The sequence below is a fragment of the Plectropomus leopardus genome, chromosome 15, assembly GCF_026936395.1.
Source record: "Plectropomus leopardus strain MGB_pleo_1.0 chromosome 15, ASM2693639v1, whole genome shotgun sequence".
NCBI classification, from domain to species: Eukaryota; Metazoa; Chordata; class Actinopteri; order Perciformes; family Serranidae; genus Plectropomus; species Plectropomus leopardus.
This window is the reverse complement of record NC_142190.1, coordinates 18,125,733-18,147,810: the sequence shown is the minus strand read 5'-3', so window position 1 is coordinate 18,147,810 and position 22,078 is coordinate 18,125,733. Positions and strand designations below refer to the sequence as shown.

At 40.1% G+C, this 22,078-nt stretch overlaps 1 protein-coding gene across 3 annotated transcripts; it reads right to left on the bottom strand.

Moving 5' to 3' along the window:
* Positions 1-562: 562 nt before the first annotated feature.
* On the bottom strand, positions 563-20,529 carry mcf2b (MCF.2 cell line derived transforming sequence b). 3 transcript variants are annotated; one of them, XM_088088106.1, is made up of 26 exons: positions 20,307-20,529; positions 18,448-18,582; positions 18,159-18,275; positions 17,510-17,659; positions 17,248-17,372; positions 16,933-17,047; positions 16,727-16,846; positions 15,923-16,114; positions 15,386-15,577; positions 15,128-15,308; positions 14,822-14,973; positions 14,587-14,687; positions 13,831-13,897; positions 13,468-13,583; positions 13,302-13,371; positions 13,116-13,208; positions 12,824-12,916; positions 11,309-11,434; positions 10,327-10,542; positions 10,045-10,137; positions 9,833-9,911; positions 9,315-9,360; positions 7,721-7,893; positions 5,000-5,115; positions 3,929-4,041; positions 563-3,680 (listed from the first exon to the last, which is right to left on the bottom strand). In XM_088088106.1, exons 1-26 carry the CDS (start codon positions 20,355-20,357, stop codon positions 3,599-3,601), a joined length of 3,114 nt encoding a protein of 1,037 aa, XP_087944232.1. In that variant the 5' UTR covers positions 20,358-20,529; the 3' UTR covers positions 563-3,598. The 3 variants fall into 3 exon arrangements, with proteins under 3 accessions (XP_087944232.1, XP_087944233.1, XP_042354975.2); XM_088088107.1 differs by having other exon boundaries at positions 7,721-7,818; XM_042499041.2 differs by having other exon boundaries at positions 14,822-14,910.
* Positions 20,530-22,078: the final 1,549 nt, after the last annotated feature.

Here is a 22,078-nt window from a genome sequence, read left to right as displayed (position 1 = left end):
CTGATTTTTGAGCTGCAGACTTTTCATAACACAGTTCTCTTATAACCATCACTGACAAGATAATTCTTGTATCCAAATTTTATTACGTTTTTTTAGACAAGCTCCCTCCGTGATTGCTGCCTGTTGGCCTCTGCTGGTCTGCTGCATCCTAATAAGTTGCCAGTTTTATGTGCATTGCACTATAAATCACCCACTTATGTTTGCAAAACAACGTCTCAGTAGCTAGAAAAACTCAAATATTTCATAAAAACTGAAGCCTCTCAAGTGACGCATCTCAGCTCATAAATACAAAGTCAAGTTGAATCTTTTATCATTGTTAGTTAAACAAATGTGGGCGAGGGCTTAAAATTTAATTGGCCTTTTTTTCCACAGCAAACATTTTGACTTGCCACAGCCACAAAGCACAGGTGTAATTAATACTGATAACGATGGCTCAGCTCATTAGCTTATCAGCCAAAGTAAGTGATACCAAGTGTGTCGGTGCATTCACTGTTTGAAGCTCTGTCAGTAAGTATACAAGCTTTATATTATATTGGGAAGAAATCACATCAGTCAGGTTGAATCAAATCAAATAACCCTGTGCTTATATTTTGAAAATAATCATATATATTATGCATTATAATACAAGCTTTCACAATGATTCAAAATATCAAAAAGTGCAAAATAAGCAACAGCAGCAAACAACAGTTTAAGGTGCAGTGGAAAAGACACATTACAGCCTGACCATTAACAACGTCGGATGTTACAGTAGAGCCTCTGGTGGATTTCAGATAAACTAAACATGGTGAGATGTTACTCTTTAATGAGTCTTATTGGTCATATCTTATTTAGACAGTCCAGCACTCACTATCAAGTGACTACAATGTTTCCACTGTGGGTGTTAAATACTGTAAAAATAAATCTTTATTCAGTGATAATTTTAGCTTTAGTGTTACCACTGGGTTTAACAGGTGTGACGTATCAAGATGCTGATTGAACAGCATCGTTACTACACAGGTGTTCCTTTTCAGGGTTACAATAAAAGGCTGCTCCAAAATGTGCTGTCCAATCTCTTAACACAATGCCACAGATGTGTGTCATTGCCATGCTGACTATATGTCCACCAGAACTGTTGCTCCTGAAATTAACTGCACTACCATAAAACATTTGCAATATCGTGCCCATTAACACTTGTTTTAACAAATTTGTGACCTAAATTTGATATAAATATATCTATTGAGTGCATAAAAAGTGTTAGATCTTGAACTTAAAACTGAAAAATGGGAGCAAAAACAGAAGTGTTGCATTTAAATGTCCACAGATGCAACAAATCCTGCAGGAAACTAAGGTCTGTTTTGTCACTTGATAGCTGAGGGTTAATATCTGACTGTGCAAAAAAGAATCACCATTTAGATGACTATTGTCCAACACTGTGTTTAACATCTAAGATTTAGATTTTTTCCATTTACATATCCACAGTTACCTGAAAAGCTGCCAGAAACTAAAGTAATTATAGTGTATCTGTCTGCCCTTCAGAGATGAACTTTTCAGTACATATGGCAGTAAAGTGGCAGTGTTTTCATAACCACTTTTCACACTTGGTTTGAGAGCTGCTCAACAGAGTGAAGAAAACCAGACTGGGCAGTTTAAAAACCAGGCAGTTTTTTTCTGAATGTTTTTCTCATTAATTCAGCTCCCCAAATTGAAAATCCACATCTCGTAGTAATCCATGATGTAACTGTAATAGTTCAGTTGAGAATTATAATTCTACACTACTGTATTTACAGTCACTACCTAACACTGGGCATAGTTCCCCTGTTGGTCTATAATAGAAGCACAGGCAGAAATAAAGCATTAGGCAAATGCAGTGATTGGTCCATGCAGAGCAGCAATCAAACAAACATAACGCCTGTCTCATGTCAGTGGTAATAACAGCTGCAACAAAGGACGAGATCCATTTTATGGAGGGTTGCAGAATTATCGCCAATTAAAAAATAAGCAAATTCCAGAGGAAAAATACTGACAAAAATAACACATTATCACCATCAACAGCAGCAAAGGTAAAACATAAATCTAAAAATCAAATCACTTTTGAAACACGTGACATTTCTAAATCAAAGCCACATTATCTGACAAGCAGTGAACTACAACAACCAGCTACAATCACAGCCAATGTAGACGTCATGCGGTAGTACATCCTGCAAAATACTGCAGTGCTTTCCACAGACCCAGGTAGTTCATCTTGAGGACTGACAGATTGCGCTGAAGCTGCATCAATCAGGCTTCCTACACATTTTCATGGACAAAATATCAAAACTTTTCCATAACTTTTCAAGGACCCTTAATAGAGTGCCCCAGGAATCTCTCTTTAGGTGAACCCGGATGCTAACGTCACCCTGGTTCCCTTGTCAAAAAGCCTACGGGATTTTTCCATTGGATTTTGGATCATTGCAGAAAATACGCTCAGCGGCAAACAAATGTTTATGATACTTACATGTTTCGTTCTGCAAGATAATCTTTGCAAGTGAACACCACTTTTTTAAGGAGTTTTTAAGCCAATATGTCATCGTCAAAGGTAAGATTTTGCAGGGCTAAAACAAACTTATCTGTGGTTGCGTCACCACCACTATGAGTTCTGTAAAGTTCTGTAGTCTCAGTTAGCCACTTGATAGCAACTGCCTTTTTTCAGACACATAAGTTTCAAAGTCTGTCATAGAACAAGCACTAAAGTCTCCTAAGTTTGTGTTAACCAAATACCTTATTTCAGGCTTCTAACCAACAACCCATTCAAAAAAACCACTGACTCTGAGACGAGGGAACCAGAGGTGCTGAAATGCTAACAGATTTCTGGGTTTTATGACTCATTACTGGGGTTCTCTGTAACAACTTTTTTGTCTTGCCCCACTTGCCCGCCGTTTTTCAAACATCAGATTCAAACTATTCAAACATAATTTCAGCTTGCTGGCATACATAAAGGGTACGTTTCTTTTCAAAGCTTTTCTTTCTATTATGTGACGCAGATGCTTTGCTTTTGCCTTGAAAAGGTAGAGTAACCATGGCAATTTTGTCAACATCACATGCATACCCTCTAGTGATGTAGCTGGCTGCTGTAGTAAAGAAAGGATTTCAAATAATCGAAAACAGCGACACAAAGGTAAAGCTCTTTTCCATATCAGATAGTGTAATACAAAAAGAAGCTGCAATAATTATAGCTGAGCTGTTTGGCACATGAACAGTAATGATATGTTGGTACACATATGCATGATTTCTGTCATATTTCATAAGAAAATAGAAACGATAAGTCCAACAAAAGTCCATTCTGTATGTATTAATAAAAGTCTCCGAGTCAAAATAATCTACTGCTGGAAAGATAAATAAAGAAAAAGAGGTTCCACATATACAGTATGTGCTTTGCATTGATACAGTCTTCTGAGGTCCATTCTGTAGTTTACAGCCTTCTGAGGTGAAAGTGTCACAGTAGATTTGAAGAGTAACGAGTGCTGTTGATGTGCTTCAATCTGATGATCTGCTGAACGTCTCGGCAGAGTCAGATTCCCGCTTTTAGTCAGGCAGTTGATGGAGCCTGTGTATGTCCTCTAGCCTCTGTTCTCATTGGATCCTAGCACGTCTCTCCCAGAATCCTATGCAGGTCCTCAGGTAGAACACGCCCTTCTTCCCCACGACTTATATTCCTCACCACCCTTTGATAATGCACACGTAAACACAACACACCACTAACGTTAATTCACTTTTTTTCATCTCCAGATTTGTTTTCATCATTTAGAATTGGTGTTCCCACACATTGTCATGGACAAAATTTCCATTACTTTTCAAGGACCCCTGGAAAATAAGACTGTGAATTACATGACTTTTCCAGCTTTTCCATGACTGTGGGAACCCTGTAAATTGTTCTGTCATTAACATTTTTGAAATAAGAAGATTATTTTACCACATTCCTGACATTTCCTCATGAAGAAGCTGGATGACATCACCACAGTTAAAGATGATGTCATCAGTGCTGGCCATGCTGCTCTCCACCATGACCCTGTACCTGCCCGCCACCTGCAGCAGAAGAAAAACAACTTAAAACACAGCAAAACAGTTCATTTTAATTAAGGCTGTCAGGGTTAACGCATTAATCCCAATGTGATTCAGGTCCCAACATAATGTGTTATTTTTTAAATGGCATGCTGCTAAATTGTCCCTTTAAACACAACTTGTAGTCAAATCGTGTCCTGCTTTCAATCATTCAATCATTGGACATCAGTAAGTAATTATCTCTGAGTAACTGCACGCCATATTGATCAGTCATTGATCTCGTTTTCTTTTAGCTCAACGTCATGCTTCCAAGACCATCACTTTTCTTGTGTTGCTTTCAGATGCCTTTCATAAATATGCTATTTAAACCTTTGAACACTAAATAAATTGGTTAAATTTCTTTCATAAAAGCGGGCAACTTGAGCAATTTGTATTTAGTAGATTTAGAAGATTATTAAAAAAACAAAAATAGGGAAAATGTTTGGGGACAAAAACGAAAAAGCTTGGAAAAATACTATACATATAAAATTGTCATAATTGCATTGAATTATTATAATTTTAAGGTCAGGTCATTTTTCTTTTTTTGGTACTAATATAAAGGTAACATTCTTTTACTTTTTATAATTTCTTGCTAATTTTGGGTCATTTTTTCTTAAATCGATCATTGCCTTCTTCCCATGTTTTTGAAAGAAATCAAGCCAATTTGCTCATGTTTCAAAGGGTTATATTCTGTCTGCATTAGCCCACCAAGCTGTCGATCGTCAGTATACGGCTGGCTTTGCAAGTGGACTCCACCACCCAGTTGAGGCAGGACGCACATTGGCAGCAGGTCGAGCTCGCCCTGGTTCAGGCAGGACCTGTATCCTTGGTCTCAGCAATCGATGGCACTAGTTGTGGGCTGTTAGTAGCTGCAAGGCTTAGTGTTCAAAAAACAAATAATTTTTCCATCACTACCTGTGCCATGACATTAACAAAATCTCACCAGGGGTGCGGGCTGATCCTCCTCGTCTGAGTCAGATAAGTTGGAGAGGTCTGTAGCTGCACCCCAGTCCTCCAGGCCCTCACAGATCGCCACTGAGTGAGCAGGGACAGGCCAAGCTGCAGGTGACAAGACAGCTGAGACGACTAAAAAAGGTAGCGCTATACTTTTTAAATCCCTAATATTACACAATCTTTGCATAATCACTGTCAAAAATGACAAAGATACTTTTCAGTTAATACAGGGTCATTATGAAAACTACTAGATCTTTTTCATTGGGTTGCAAAAACAAGAATAAATTTAAGCTGGGTTCTGGTCAGAGTTTAGCAAAGCTAGGTTTCTTACGAATTAATTAATATTTGAAATTAAGCAGAGCTTGGTTGCACAGTTAAAAACAAATCTCTGTTTAGTGTGTCGTATCAAAGTCTGCTCTGTGTTCTGATGCCTTAAGGATTTTTGGGAAGACTGGACTGAGTTCTGTCCATAATCAAGGCTATTTAAAAGAGACTGGGACACGCTGTGTGACCCTACAGGAGCCATAGTATATGATACATGTACAATGTCATTGCAGAATTGTATTTTTAAGAGAAATTCAAAATAGGACACGCACATTGCTTAGTGGGTGCTGGATCCATGATGAACAAATGTAAAGAGAGAAATCTGCCATTAAAGATTTCATTCTGCAGAACAATTGTCGTTTCGAGGCAGTATGCTCCTCCTCAATCTTGCCAAATATTAAAAATAATAATAAATAGAATCATTTTAATTGTATGTACTAGTTAGTTTATCTTTGTTTTGCAGGGTTAATTCACATTTTTACCAACATTTCCGTGACTCATCCAGGTTATTCATGACTGTGCAAACTCTGTTTTACACCCCAGTCATGTTTTTTATCAAGAAGATTGTGTTTTTTTACTCTGTTTACTGTGTTTTCCCCTCCTGTGTTCCTGAGCAACTTTCCCCTGACTTACTCATCTACACACCTGCCCTGCATCAGCAACGTTAGTCCTTCCCTGCTCCTCAGTTTCTCCCAGCCACACAGCTCCCTGCCTGCTCTCCTAATCACCTTACTGCCCTCACCTGAGCTTCTCTGCTATTGTCTCCACCTGCACTTCATCCCCTCGTCAGACCAGTGTGCATTTAAGTCCTGGATTTCAGGTCAGTCTTTGTTTGCTCCTGGGCTTTGTTATGTGATCTTCAGGTTTTCCTTTTGTCTGTCATAGATATTTCACTATGTTAGGATAAAGCCATCGAGATACCTCATCGAGATACCTCAGGTCTCAAAGCATACATTCATAAAACAAATAGAAAACAGAACAAAAGACAGAACAAAAGACATGACAATGAAAAAGACAATCAACAACCCTACAAACAACAAACTAACCAAAAGAAAAAGGAAAGAAAAACCTGGAGTGCGACCTTAAATTAAACACAATCAAAAGTATGTTGAGCAATCTCTAAATAGAGAAACATTGATGGCATTACTTAAAATATTGGTTCAATAAAATATCAGTTTTATGCTGAAGAGACAAACCACTTTAAATGAGTTAAATGACGACAGAGAATGTATATTTAAAGGTTACTTATGCCAGTCAGAAGGAGCTCGAAAAAAGTAAAAAAAAAAAAAAAAAAAAAAGGTCTTCAGTCTCAAAAGGCACTATAAAGAGGATCTGGCCTGAGCTTCTTCTTTGTGAATAATTTTACGTATAAGGAACAAAAATAAAAGTTTTATACAATAAGGAGAATTCAAGTTGATGTGTTTAAAAATAAATTGAAGCCAGTGACATTTTTCCCAGTTCCAACTTTAAATAAAAAATAATTTATTCAAGTTCCTATTGTCTGTAGGGTCCTGCCTTTGGGTCCACCTGCTGCACACCACATGACAAATCCACGCAGATTTATGCGAACCAAAATGAAGAATAGAGTTTTATCAATATAGAGAAGCTTGCTAACCAAAAACTTAAAGGAGCAGTGTGTAGGATTTACAGTCATTCAAATAGGGTTCCCTTCTAACGCAGCATTAGTGGCATTTAGTGTTGAGGATTGCTGATTGCAACCAGCTGAAACTTCTCTCGTGTACCAAGCATGAACGCATGATTAGGATTCTTTTAGTGTTCGTTGTTCAGAAGGTTCTTACCAGGAGCCATAGAGGTCTCTTCCTCTCCAAAACAAACTGACCAGGCAATTTAAACCACTAAAAACACAAAATAAAGTGTTTTCACATAAAAAATGTGTGTTTTTCTAACACTGTTTGGCTCATTGTGAAGGGGCTGCAAACTATGGTGGCTGACGCAAAAAAATGAAAAAAAAAGCAGGTGGCTATGTCTAAAGCCAGTATCCGGTTTGTCTGTTCTGGGCTACTGTAGAACATGGTGGTGCAACATCACGATCTCTGTAGATGCGAACCCACTCCCTATGTAGATATAAACTGACCATTCTCAGGCAACGAAAACAAAACAGCTCTTATTCTCAGGTGATTTTAAACTACAGAAAACACACTTATTATATCATATTCAATTTCTGCCAATATATCCCCTACACACTGGACCTTTAAAATCTGCCCAATGAAAGACCAGGTGTTTAGACAAGCAACAGTAGAATGTTTGCAGTCATTTCTCATAAAGTATATTAAAAAGAAAATGCAGAAAATGAAAGTTGTAAAGGCAAATAATAGTTCTAAAGGCAAAAATACCAAGTGACTGTTGTGTATTTTAAGCGACTCACTGCGTCGAGGTGAGTTAACCACAGGGTCTGAGTGGGCGGGGCTAGTGTGTAATGACTCCTCCCCTCTGAGACGGTGCGAGTGGCTTGTTGTCAAGGAGCTGTGAGGAACAGGGAGACACGCTGAGCAGCCTCCCACCGACGCTCCGCCCCACGACACACACATCTCTGATGCACTAAACCGCATCGCCATGGGAACAAGACACAACCACAACAAACAAAAAACGAAACAACAACAACAACATTCACGGTGTCACAAAACGAGCTCATTCACATTCTGTAAATCAATACAGCATTCCATAAAGTTCACGGTCACATATATTTCAACGTCTGATTTTGTAACAAATATTAATCATATCAGAGATCGCTGAAATATATGGCAATATTATTTTGAGTACACGGTATTCTGCACACGTACCAGGACTACCACAGAATTTGCAAACAATCCACAGTGTGGCTTTAGGTAGTATACATAAAACATTAAGAAAAAAAAAGTGTTATTGTGTAATTTGTAGTTGTTGTTTTAAGTAAAGCACTAAAACAACGTATGGAAATATATCTGAATATGCGAGGCCAGTTTTGCAAAGCGAAAGGGATTTTACAAACTGTAACACGCAGGAAACGTGTTACTGTCTGAAATAGGAGGCCAGTGACAAACTGACAGATGAAACAGCTTCATCATGTTTTGGATATATGAACAACACTTATTAGCAGTACTTCTTTATTGTTGGTTTTGACCTAATTGTGAAATTAGCTGACAAAGTAAAACAAAGAATATTGCCAGCCTTATTAAGCTAAAGTCATGAAATAATTGACCCCCCAAAAATGTTTTGTAATGTTAATCATTTTCTTGTATGAGTTGAGTATTGTGAAGCTCAGACGACCCAAACACTGATCAAATTTATAACATGCTAGCATGCTATCAGTAAACAGAACATGTGTCTCCTAAAAAAAACTGCACAGACGCACACATCTGTACCAACACACTGTAGAGTTCAGTTTTTGACACTATCCCAGAGAACCAGTGACTGACAAACATCAGAGCAACAACTGTAAGATCTCTGGAAAACCGCTACTAGTGTCCATAAAGTTTTCACTGACTTTCTTAACTTACTTAACTTAGTAGAAAAAATATGTAACGTACACATTTGCTATAGTTTTACTGTGTCGCTGTTTCCACGGTGCTGAAATTTTACAGCGTGGCATTTCAGCATTATGGACACCGTTGGAGCCATCTGTACAACTTGGCAATGTAGTCATGAAAACCAGTTCTCAAGGGTAATGACAAAATGCAAATACATCACATGTACACACACTGCATACACACAAACTCATCCAATAACTTCCAACATACTGCTTACAGAAAACCACGATGCTTAAAAAATAAAAAAGGGTGGCACATGGGTGAAACTGAGAGGTTATTTCAGAAATTGAATTTCCATTATTATCACTAATAATGAAGGAAAGTGACAAAATTTTAAATCAATTTCTGAATTGAGACTGGATTAAAAGTGAGTTGACCCATTCCCACCACCACACATCTGGAGGTCTTAAACTGACACAGAGGACGGCAGAGAGGTCATGCAGAGAGAATCACCTGTCAGAGAGGGGGTTGTCTGGGAGTGAAAGAGATGGAGCCTCATCTGAGAAAAGGAGAAGGGACAGAAGAAAAAGACATATTACATTCAGAAAGATTGAATCATCAGAACAAAAAACGAGACTCTGTCCCAAGATCTTCATGAGAACTTTAACATCTGATATTTATGTTGGAAATGGGCTTTTGGTACTAAGCAAAATATAGCTGTACTCATCGAAAGCTCGAACATTAAAGAACATAAGCTGTTACATATTATATCGACAGTTCTATATTTCCTCTTGGCATGAACGAATCAGAGCTGAGTCTAAGTTAAACAAAATAAAATCAGACATTTCAACATGTAAATTAGGGCTGCACAAAATATCACTTTTTTTTTTTTTAATTTCACATTGTGAAAGATGTTCAGACATTTTTTTATATATTACATCTATCAGGAGAAAACTAACTTTAAAAGGCAGAATTAAGGACACTTAAATTTAATATGGAGGCAGCAAATGAATTATGGCAGTAATAGAAACCTTTACGCATCTTCTGCTGGTTGGTGAGAATTTTTCGAATCTCTGTCAGCCAGGCAACTTTGACCTCCAGTGTGGGAGCCTACACACACACACACACACACACACACACACACACACACACAAAGAGAGAGGGACCATTACATGAGAAAGGTTGTGTGAATGAGCTGAAGATACAGACCTTGAGAAAAAATGGAAAGAAAAACATGAAATACCTGAACTATGTACACCACTTCTCTGCCACTGTACCAGATCTCAAATTTCTTCACATCTCCTTTCACGTTTTCTGTGATTCCCACTGCACTCATCTACAGAAATAGGGAAAAGTCAACTTCACAACATCCTCACTGACTCCATGCTGCTACAGTATTTTCATTAGAGCCAAAAAAATGTGAAGTACAACAAAAACATTGAGGAATGATTCGTTATAGCTCTGTTGAGTTGGATTGGATGTAGGTGTGTGTAGCAGATAACATGAGTGTGTTATATATTGTTACTCTGAGGCAGGATTTGAAGCTGTAGAAGGGCGTCCTGTCATGAGTGTCGTCGTCTCTGCGCTTGCAGAAGAGCAGGGCGAGGTCGTAGAGGAAGAGATGTCTCTGCATGGGTTTGAACCTGGCCAGCTCCTTCATGCGCACTGCTGCCCTCTTATGGCTGATCCACACGCTGAAGCTTCCCTGCATCACCACCCGACCCAGCTGGCTGAGGTCACCCTGGGAAGGACAGACAGACAGGCAGACAGAAAAGATATGAACGTAGAAAAATAGCACCAGCAAGTGATTGATACATTAATTTTTAGTAATAGCTGAAAAACCCAAAGTAGTTTCCATACTATACTTTAGTCTATGAGGATTAGGGATTACACAGATATGCAATCAAATGAGTTTTTTTATTTTTATTTTTCTAATGCACTTTGTGAATTTTGACCCATTTATATATAAAAGTGGTACAAACTTGTATAAATCACATACATAGATTACACATACATTACATATTCACATACATTACATAGATTAAACTTTACTTGTCCCCATGGAAAACATTTGCTCTGGACTCTGCACTACAGTTTTTGTACTTTTCTTTTTTAAATTAAGTGATACAGTAATATTTTTACTTTTGCTGACAGTACAGATATTGTGGCAAATACTAGAAACGTTATTTTCTTATGTATTTTTAATTTTATGAAAAGACTAAACAAAAAAAAAAAATTGAATGCTATTTTTATGAATAGCCCATCAGGTCAATGCCAATAAATACTAAATAAAGCCAGTTAAGTGGAATTTTCCAAGAACATAAAACTTTTAGTTTCATTTAATTGTTAATTTAATTTATGCCTCTGGTAGTAAAAAACTAAACTCATTGGGAAAAATATTGACGGAAACTAAACAAATGATTAAAACATTTATATTAAAACATACATAACAAATCACTGGCATTATCGTCCACTCTATCGTATCCATTGATTTGACTGGTTGCTACCTGATATCCAGTGATGGCGATCTGATGCATGGAGTCGTTGACAGACTTGAGCAGCTCCAGCATGGAGTCCAGAGCCTCCTGGAGTTCACAGCGGTATTGCTCCTCCGCACAGTGTTTCAACAGCTCCTGAACAAAGACAGAGACACGAGCTGACAGATCAGTGTTTTTTCAGTTTAGGAAATTTAAACTGCATCAGTGCCTGCAGATACAAATCAATTTTCTCTGGACAGCCATGTTGGCAATTTGTGTCCAGGCCTGTTCAAGATGTCTTCATGTAAGTGTTACCTATCTGTCCTTATCTGTGTGGACGCTTTGCTGTTGGTATAACTCTTGATTGCTTGGCTCTCTCTGCCATCGTCCCTTTATCCATTCATCAATCTCAATATATATATATATATATTTTTTTTAACCAAATCCTGTTATAGCAAAGACTAACCTGATCACATGACTCTATGGAAGGTAAGGTCGGCTGTTCATTCCACTATATTTGATCCAAAGGGAGATGCATCATAAACTTTTGGATGGATTACCATGATGTTCAGACATTAATGTCCCCCAGACTTTGGTGACCCCTTAACCTTTCCTCTAGTGCCCCCATCAGGAAAAACTAAGGTCAAACAAGTAAAATTTGCCAAAGTTAGATGGCAATGCAGTGATTAGCATTTGGCTAGCATGACTGCAGACTCTTGTAGCTGATATGGTTTGTACCATATGCAAAATGAGCCATCTCTGTAATACCTACATTAAAGGTATATACAAAAACTTAAACATGAAAATAAACTTTGCAGCAGAGGTGTAACATTAGACCAGAGATATACTTGCTTTTTAACTAGATGTTTGTACAACAACCAGCTGCAATATGAACACATTTGTTCAGATCATTTGTTCACAAACTTGCCAATGTACTACAGAATTCATAAAGAGGGCACACCAGAGAACTCGGACTGTACAGAACTTCCAGACTTTCATTATTTAAGCAATAAAGATGCTGACACTCGAGGAGGATATTGCTAATTCTGAGATCACAGCAGGAAGCATGATTGTACATACAGCTAAGGCCCCTAAATAAAGCATTTTGTAACAATGGCGGGAATGTTTCTCACACTGCCCCTAACATTCATGTGCATATTGCACCTTGCGTATGTGTAGCATTACTTTCTTAGGGTGTTAGCAAAAAAAAAACGAATGGACCCAAGGCAGCCATCATGCACACATGAACATGTAGTTAGAAGTAAATATATCTCTGTCTTAAGTCTGTGACATCTGCTTATTTTTATCATGAAAAGGCTGCTTTTCAAGAGTCACTCAGTGCTTGATAAACTTTTGCATCAAGGCAGAAAATTCTTTACAGTTGTGCAGAAAAAAGGAGTCAGAATTCTCTGAAATTATGGTAATCTCAAAATAATTTGCCTTAATGATGACACCTAAAGACGACGTCTTTAAAACGTGCATGTCACTGTATGAGCTGCGTTGCTACATGACTCTCCATCACTGACTGACTCAGATGTACTGAACCTTGAGCAGCAGCTGGTACTTTGTGAGGCGTTGGACTGGTTTCAGGAGGTAAGAGTCCAGACCCAGCTTGTGGTCCAGCTTCTTCTGGCACTCCTGCAGAGACAGTGAGAGAGAGAGAGAAGAGAGAGAAATGTTTCTGTAATGCACGTAGCTGGAAAAAATTATTGATTCAGAAAGTAAAGAACACCCCCGCTTTAAAGACAAATATATCAAGATTAAGCCTTCTATCTACATTAATCCAAATAACCATCAATATGGGACAATAGGTGGATTATGTTAAATATTCAAGTACCTGAAAGAAGGGCGAATCAGAGCACTGTCTCCATAGCAACTCGGAGTGAGGCTTGTTTTGGCAGTAACGCTCATACACCTGGAACTTCTCTTTCTGCTCACACACACACACACACAAATGTACACTTACATCTGTTAGGCATATACTTCACATTAAGTTCCCGTGCTTCTCGCCATGTTTCCTCACCCGCTTCAGGAAGCAAGCCCCCACCCTCTCTGGCGTCTCAAGGCAGCTCTGCAGATCCTGGAGAAAGATCCTAAATGGAGAATCCGAGAGGAAAATTAAAGGAAATTGGACTGAAAAGAAAAAGGGGGAGGGGGACTCAGTGACAGCTTGTGTGTGTGTGTCTTGCCTGCTATGAAACTGGTAAATCTCTGGCATGTTGCCAAACAGAAGGTCCTTCTGGCTACGTAGAGCAGAAGGAAGAAGATTAGACATGGATGGGTCCTCCATTTCTGCCCTGTAGCCCTGATGAGAGGAGAGGAGAGGATAAAGGAGACGAAAACAGTAAAAGAAAAAACAGGGCAGGAGAAGTTGATAGAGAAAGCAGGAAATATGAAATAACAAAATGTCTTTATAAAACAATGTGGGATCAAATTCGGGCAAGAGCCATCGCTGTATTTATACTTCATTCTTCCAGTACCCTCTGGTACACTGTACTGTAAACTACTCCACAAAAGTAAAATGCCATGAACAAAATCTAAAATAAACTAACCAGAAGGACAGAAAGCAGCTCGTCCACATAGATCCTCTCCGTAGCTATCAGTTCCTTCATAATATGGCTGGAAAGAGTGAGAATGAGAGAAAATAAAATAAAAACTGAGTGCAAAACACAAGAAAAGACTTAATGCTGCTGTGCAAACAGTTACTCTGGTACAAAAAGTTGAAAAGGCTCCTGTATGAGTCACACCAGCATGTTCTCATCCCCAGGTCATCAAATACCAAAGCTTTGTGACACCCCTCTGAATGTGATGTTGACCCCAAAGGCTCCCTTTAGCGTCTTCATGAGATGCTTTTCAACAAACTCCAATGTAAACTTAATAACTGAGAATGAGAGCAAGTGATGTGGTATTAAGAGTGAGAAAGTCAGCGTAGGGTGAGAGGGAGGGATGGATAGACTGTTGTAATGTAACTTTACAACATTTACACAGGGTCTCTGCACACTGATGTCACTCACGTGATGTTATTTATTTAATGTTACATTATTGTTATAAATGTTCTTATTTTACCAAAAGGATGACCTTATCTCTAAATGTAACAACATAGTTCTGTTGCCTAAACCTAACCAAATGTTACACTGAGTCACATAGAGATGCAAAAGGGAACCCTGTGCATCACTATGAGACGCCAAGGGATGTGACCAAGCACCTGTTTTTGATGACCCACACACGCAGATTAATACACAAACACTGCAGGTTTAGAGTCACAGATCAAGGGTGAAGGATCATGTGACAGGTGAAACACGGTGTACCGTGTGACCTGCTCCGGATTGTCTTCTGCCTCTGAGTCTGTTTCAGTGGTGGAGCCGTACAGACAGCTGCGGTTGCCCTGGAAATCATGCATTACCTCGATCTGACAAAACACACATCAAACAAGGATCTGAGCTTTGAGCCTTGGACACATTTGTAAGACAAGCTCTGGCATGAATTTAATCAATAGTATTCTGCTGCTATCAGTTTCTATTAACACTACATACACACACACACCTTGCGTTGGCTGTTGTTCCTCCTTGCGGCTCTTTTCCCAGGTAGCAGGTCAAAAGAGAACTTGGAGTTCAGGACATTGAAGTCTACACCTGTGAAGGGAATCACACAGATGCGACTGATGCTGATGGAGCAGAGGGGGAGAAAATATAATGCTGAATGTAAAAATGTCACAAGAGGGGAGTACAGACGAGAGGAGAAGTAAAAAGTTGTGAAGAGTGGAGTTAAGATGAATAACATTCAGACAGGGGACAGAAATAAGTGCAGGAAAGTATTAGATGAGATAAGAAGCAGCTGGACAGGTTTTACCATGTTTGGGGGAAAAGAGGGGTGACTTGCAGCGCTGCGCAGTCTGGTCAGGTTCAGGCCTGGGGGCCACCAGCTGAATTGGTCTGACCTGCACATCCGCTAACTTCCTCAGACACTGCTCTCTGTTTCTGATCATGGACTGCACCGAATTCAGCTTCTCTGTTACCATGGAAATCTGGGACTAAAAAGGAAAGAAAGAGTAAAATGAGGTAACTGTGGATCATCTCTATGTGCTTGTGTTCAGTAACGGTGGGTCACCTGCAGCTGTGGAGTGAGTATGGCTTCAAACTCCAGGCTCAGAATGTCCTGGCTGTTCTTCAGTGCGGTCGGCGCCCTCTCCTGGTGGCAGCTCAGGTACTGCAGCGCCTCATGAGCTCCCTCTCTTGTTTGGAACTTGTCCACCATCTGACTCGCCAAAAGATAGGCGCCTTCGTCGCACCACCTCAGTGCCTACACACAAAGACACACACACACAGATACACAAAGAAAAACTGTGTTTTAGGGTACATTGTACAGAAGAATACAGATTTGATGGCATTGCATGCCTGCATTTGTGAGAATAAATGTTCTTTCTACATTTTGAAATCAATACAAACATGCAGCTTGCAGCTTACATTACTTGTGGTTTGTGCCGAAACATGCAGGGAAAATAGAGAGAGAAGAGCATGCACAGACAAAAAAGGACAGTAAAACACAAATATAAACAAGTTCTCTTTTAATGTTTTATTCCCACAGCAATAATTCTGGGTTTCTATGCATTCACTATCAGTGTATGTCTTGTGTCAGCACTTTTACCTCTTCAAGGCGGAGCAGTAGGTCTCGTGCTCGATTGAGCGATGCACGCTTTGTGCGTATGGCATTGGTGATGACATCACAGTAATGCCGCAGCTCATTGCAGCGTTGAACAATGAGAGCCAGGGCGTAATGGTGGTTGGCTGCTAACTGGTGGCCATGTAGGATCACCACCTGGGCTCGAGCCATTTCCTCCTGATCCACAAACACACACAAAACTGATTTTCAAACACTGTGTGCCCCGAAACTTTATAAGGAAGGAGCTACATACAACATGAAATCTCTGGGGGAGCTGTCCAGAGTTACTAGCAGTGGCACAAGGTGGAATAAGGATCATGCATGTGGAACATTTTGTCATAATTAGTGTGTAAACATGTTTTGTGAGGTCAAAGTGACCTTGACCTTTAACCACAAAAATCTAATCAGTTAATTCTTGAGTCCAAGTAGAGATTTGTACAAATTTTGAGAAAATTCCCTCATGGTCGTCTTTAGATATTGCATTTATGAGAACAAGACAGATGCAAGGTCATAGTGACCTTGACCTTTAGCCACCAAATAACACCTCATCCTGAGTCCAAGTGGATGTTTGTGCCTAATTTGAAGAAAATCCTTTTAGGCCTTCTTGAGATAATGTAAACACAAGAACAGGATTGATGGATAAACAACCCTAAAACATAATGCCTCCAGCCACAAGCATTGCCACTGCGGACGCATAAAAACAAATCCCTGCTAAGAAACACAAAGGAGAGACAAAATCACTTCCTTCACACTTCATCTCAAACTCTAAGTGTTGTTTGACTCTGTGACCTGAGCGTGTGTATCCAGCGACTCCAGGTCGTTCAATAGCTGCTCTGTTTGAACCACTGTGGTCCCCACAGGGCTAATGACCATCTCCTGCTCAGTGATCCTCTGCAGCACCTCCTCCATCTGCACACACACACAAACACACACGGGTTATCAACACAGCAGTGCAACATAGAGTCGAGGCTAATATAACACACCAATCATCACACCTGCTGGAAGCTTATTTCATAGTGCAGCAGCTGGAGGTACTGCTGCAGCTTGAGGTGGTGTTTCTCAAAGAAGCCATCAAACGCCTCCTCCATGTCTCTGAGCTGAGCCAGGAGCCTGAAAACACACACACACACACAAGGACATTCACACAAGCTGCATGGTGAAATAGAGGTTTGATAATATGTTTGTGTCAAACTGAGAATATGTCTTCTAAATCCTCTCATCCGTCCATCCTTTTTTTCAAAACTACAGCTATTATGCTGCTAGATGTTTAAATTCTTATGCTGTGCTTCACTTATCTACTGATACTGTACCTCTGAACAGTGTCCATGTCTGATTTTAGGTCCCTCTCCTCCTCTACATCTCTCTTCGAGGCCTTGACTGTCTCTAGGTTGGACAGCAGCAGTCGTCCTTCTTTCAGCACGCTCCGGATATCGTCCTTAAAAACATGACAAACAACAAGAAAAGACAAATGAAACCATCACACGAAACCAGAAAAAAAACAGAAAGCAAAGTCAAATACAAACACTGCCAGACACAGAGATAGAGTGAGGAAGGAAAGGAGCCAGCGTCAACCTTCATCTGTCGGTATCGGTGTGTGTGTGAGTGCAGCAGGAACTCAATGGCGCTGGCTTCGTCCGGAAGTTCGGTCTCAGATAGCTCTGATCCGAAGCCCTGCAGCAGCTGGGCGATCTCCTTCACTGTCACCGCAAAAGTCTCAATGGCCTGCAGACACAATCCCTCATTACCAGACATAAAAAATACACATGCACCATTACCGAACATTTCTAATTCAGGTGGTGTTTTAAATTAAGAGTTAATTAGCCAAGTTTTTAAACACAATAAGTAAAATAATGCCTGTAGGAAGGTCTCATTTCTTGGGATGTTTTATTGTCAGTAACAAGGAGTTTTAGGAAGTATCCAGCTGGTGCAAACAGAGCCTCATCCTATAGCTTTGAAGACGAAGTGTGCAAGATTTTTGAGGATTTAATGTTATCTGGTGGTGAGGACTGCAGATTGCAACCAGCCAAAAACTTCTCCCATTTTTCCATTCTATGCAACGTGGCATAGAAAAGGACCAGGTTTTTTAGGTTATTATACACCAAAAAAAAAAACATATTTATTGTATTAAATTTTTGGCAGTACAGCCCCGTAAATCCTACACACTGGACCGTCTTCATGTTCAACATGTCATGCTCTAGTGAATAGCATCAGAAGTGCGTACCGTGCGGAGGACGATCCAGTCACTTTGGCAGTACTCCACTTTTGCAGTGAAGTCTGATGTCAGGTGGTTTTCATCGATGTAGCGCAACAGATCACCAACTGAACGCAGCATCACCACCTAAAATCACAGAGCCACAAGGCATCTAAGAAGAACGCATACTGTTTACAAAATTAGACAGGAAGATTATGTGTGGTGCAGAGACAGTGTAACACATTTATATATGTATTACAGTGGAAAAAACATTGTCACCCATCCATCTCTAAATGTTGAGTTTTAGACCTCCTCTCACCGGCATCTTTAACAGGAAGTCATCTTGGCTAAAGCGGAAGCCCAGGTCGGTACTTGAAGACGGACTTGGGGCAGAGCTTAACAAGCCAGTGGGGCGGAGTACCAAGACCAAATGCAGATTTCCTGGAAATGAGGTCTGAAAGAGAAGGACGAATATCATGTTTTAGTTAACTGAGCTTCCTAATATTACTCGACACAACTAAATTGTGGACTAGGAGCAGGGGACAAAGGATGACAGGAGAGTTAATAGTCATTACTTTGCATAAGGTCACAAATGTAAATCAATGTTAGACCCAACGGCTCTGACTACTGAGGGTTTACTGAAGACTGTGATCATGATATACATTGAATTTATGCAGTGTAAATGGTTTCTGTCCAAATTTATCTTCCACAGCATCCCCCAGATTAAGGCAGAGGAGCACAGCATGAGAGTCGGACATCGGTCAGAAGTGTTGACAGCTGAATGTTGTCAGTCGTGCGGTCTCGCAGAGCTCAACACAGCATCAGCATCTCTCTGTGTCAATCTGGGAGGTCGATCTGTCTCCAAAGCACTTCAGCAGCTCTGACAGTCAGCTCCTCGAAATGCCGCTGCTGCTTCTTCACTCATCTTCATGATCAGCATGCCCTCACTTTACCTTTGCTCTGCAAGCATAGAGCTGCTGTTATTATTTCTGTTAACACTATAGGCTTTTTCAGCTTGAGTCCATTACTGATACATTTTCTGTGTGGCTTCTGCTACCTTATGGTTTCAGTATTTCTCATTTTTGGAGTTTTTTTCTGTTTGTTTGTGTCTTTGTGATTTTTCCCTGCAGTATATCATTTCTCAACTACAGAAATACAGAAAATAATCGCTAAAATACACTGCTGTGTTTGCTTAAAAACCTGTATTAAGCACAGTGGTATAAGCATTAAAACCCATTAGTGTGTCCTTTTTACTTCCTTTAAAACGTCATATAAGCCTCTGTGTCTGCCTGGTTGCTTTTGGTATACAGCTTTCACATTATTCTCACCTATAATTCATACAGCGTCATGCAGAAACAAACAATAGGCTCAGAACAGCGACTTTTTTTCTCCCACTCACACCAACAAGGCTACAGGTATTTTAGCACAGATGGGCGTTCTCTCTGACAGTGGCAAACAGCTTTCTTAGTTCAGGTGTGCTGTAATCATCACAACTAGACATTTAAACCAGAAACTGCACACAGCTTTCTCTCCCATACACCTACCTTCCTGCAGCCTTTTGTACAAAAAATAATTAGTCATGCAAGTGTCAACATAAACCTGGATATGTACTCCTACAGCAGCCATGACAGATGATACTGGGAGATTGGAGACTTGTCAGAACATCTGCATTCCACAGCTGCATTTAGATGTATGGGAACCAAGTATTTCACACATATCTGTTATATAAAGCTGAATACTGTAACTTGAACACACTCCATAGTTGCAGACTGCAGAGCCGAAGCTGATCCAGACTCTTGCTGTTCTGGACCTGCAGTTGCATCCCAAACACACACACACACACACACACTTACACACACACACTCCCATACGCGCGCGCGCGTGCGCACACACACACACACACACACACACACACCACGTTTGTCATTGGCCTGTCCTGGTCCCCTGCACAGACTCTGAACATTGAACAGCCATCGGAATCTGTCTCTTCCCCGACATGCATTTTAAGTATCTCCTGCAGTTTGCACTGTACTGAGAGCACATCCCAACCTCTGTGTCGCAGTACTGAACTGTCTTAGGCAAAGCTCGTCTCTCTCTCTCCCTCTGCTCCTCTCTGCTGCAGTATCCTCGCCGCCCCGTTTGCAGCCTCCCACCTCCCCTCCTCCCGGCGGAGCTTACCGCGGCCCGGCGCAGACGGGGGAACCCCCGCAGCGGGTTGGACTCTGCCATGGCTCTCAGTGCTTCCTTGCCCCCCTGTTCTTCCCGGGCCCGGGAAGTCTGCAGCCGGACGTGGTGTCGGGAGCGAGCAGCCGCAGCGATGGCACGGTAACCTACACTGCAGTGTCCGGGCGGGCCGAGCTGCGCGCTCAGTGCGCACCTCAGCAGACGCACTTCTGCTCCCCACCAGGATGGAGGGGTGTGTTTCACCTACCTGACGTCAAAGCCAAAACAAGTTTCTTGCTCTGCAGCTGTTCTACGCAAATATCAATCTTATTGGAAATGAAAATTCAAAACTAAACTACTACTTCATTAGATATTTATTATAATAATGCTTATTACAAGAATAACTATCCTGCCTGACTCCGTTGTAAGACTATGGAAAATACATTGTCTTCATGTTTCTTACCTTCAAAGGAAAAAAATCTTTCCCTTTTCTTTCTTTCCTTTTTTTATTTTCTTTTTTCTTTTTTTTATTTGTATTTTTTGCCTTTTCATATTTAATCACTGAAAAAGCACACAGTGTAATTTCCACTGGATCCACGAGATGGCGCTTGAAAGTCATGATACTGTAAACCACCTCTGGATCACTTTTAGACAGAAAGAGTATAAAAGTAACACAAGTGCTAGTGCAGATTTGAAGAAGTTGTAGCACACTTTGCTTAAAATTTTCCATTTTATACAGCTTTATAGCCTATTTAATATATTCCTATACATTTGGAGGCAAATTTACTTTTTACTCCATTATATTAAAGCTACTGTGTTAGACTTGTTGCTTTGCAGACTTGCAGAAAAATATAAATCAGCTAATAAATAATGATATATTGTCATAAATGTGGCTCCCCCACTTTACGCTATATTAAGGAGGCCTAATTACAAATATCTCCACCTTTAAAAGCTACACCAAAAATCATAATCCAGTAATATAATATGTCTAGAAATGATCATGAAAATGGCCATTTTGTTTAATTAGTACTTTCAGATAAAATTTTGTAGAGGAATTGATGGTCCCCAGAGGATGAATCCTACTGACCTTGGTGATCACCAGACTTTAACTCTGGCGCCACCATTTGGTTTGTGGACCATCACCTGCTTAATTAATAACATTCCCAACGGCCTCAGCTGTAGTTTGTGTTTCGAACTGATAAGCAAATGTTAGAATACTGATATGCCAAACTAATGGTGAACATGGTAAGAAATTGTACGTTTCTAGCATCAGCATGTTGGCATTGTCATTGTGAACATGTTAGCATAATAATGATATTTGCTTAAAGCAAAAAACACTGCTGTGGCCAAGTGCATCCTCACAGAGCTGCTTACATGGTTGTCGATTTTGAGTCTTGTTTTGGGCTTGTTTCACCACTACATTATCTCATATTATAGTCCACCAGCTTCATGTAGTATCCCTCATTATATTATTGATGTGCATCATGTCATCTCCAAATTATAAATAATCGATTATGCTGGTTGTGGCCTTTGGCTGACGCTCCTCAGGAGACGCTCCACATCATTGTTTGGCTGCAGGCCTCCTACTGTGAGCTCTCTCAGCTGGTCCTAAAACCTCTCAGGACATGGGAGCTGTGCCAACTCGGGCTTTCGTGACCAGGTGCCACATGACATTTGTCTCACTCTTATCTGCATGTGTATTATCTCCTATTATCAAACTATGTCATTTTATTTTGTATCGAGAATGTTTTGTTTAGGTTAAAATTAATGTATAAAAATAATATTTG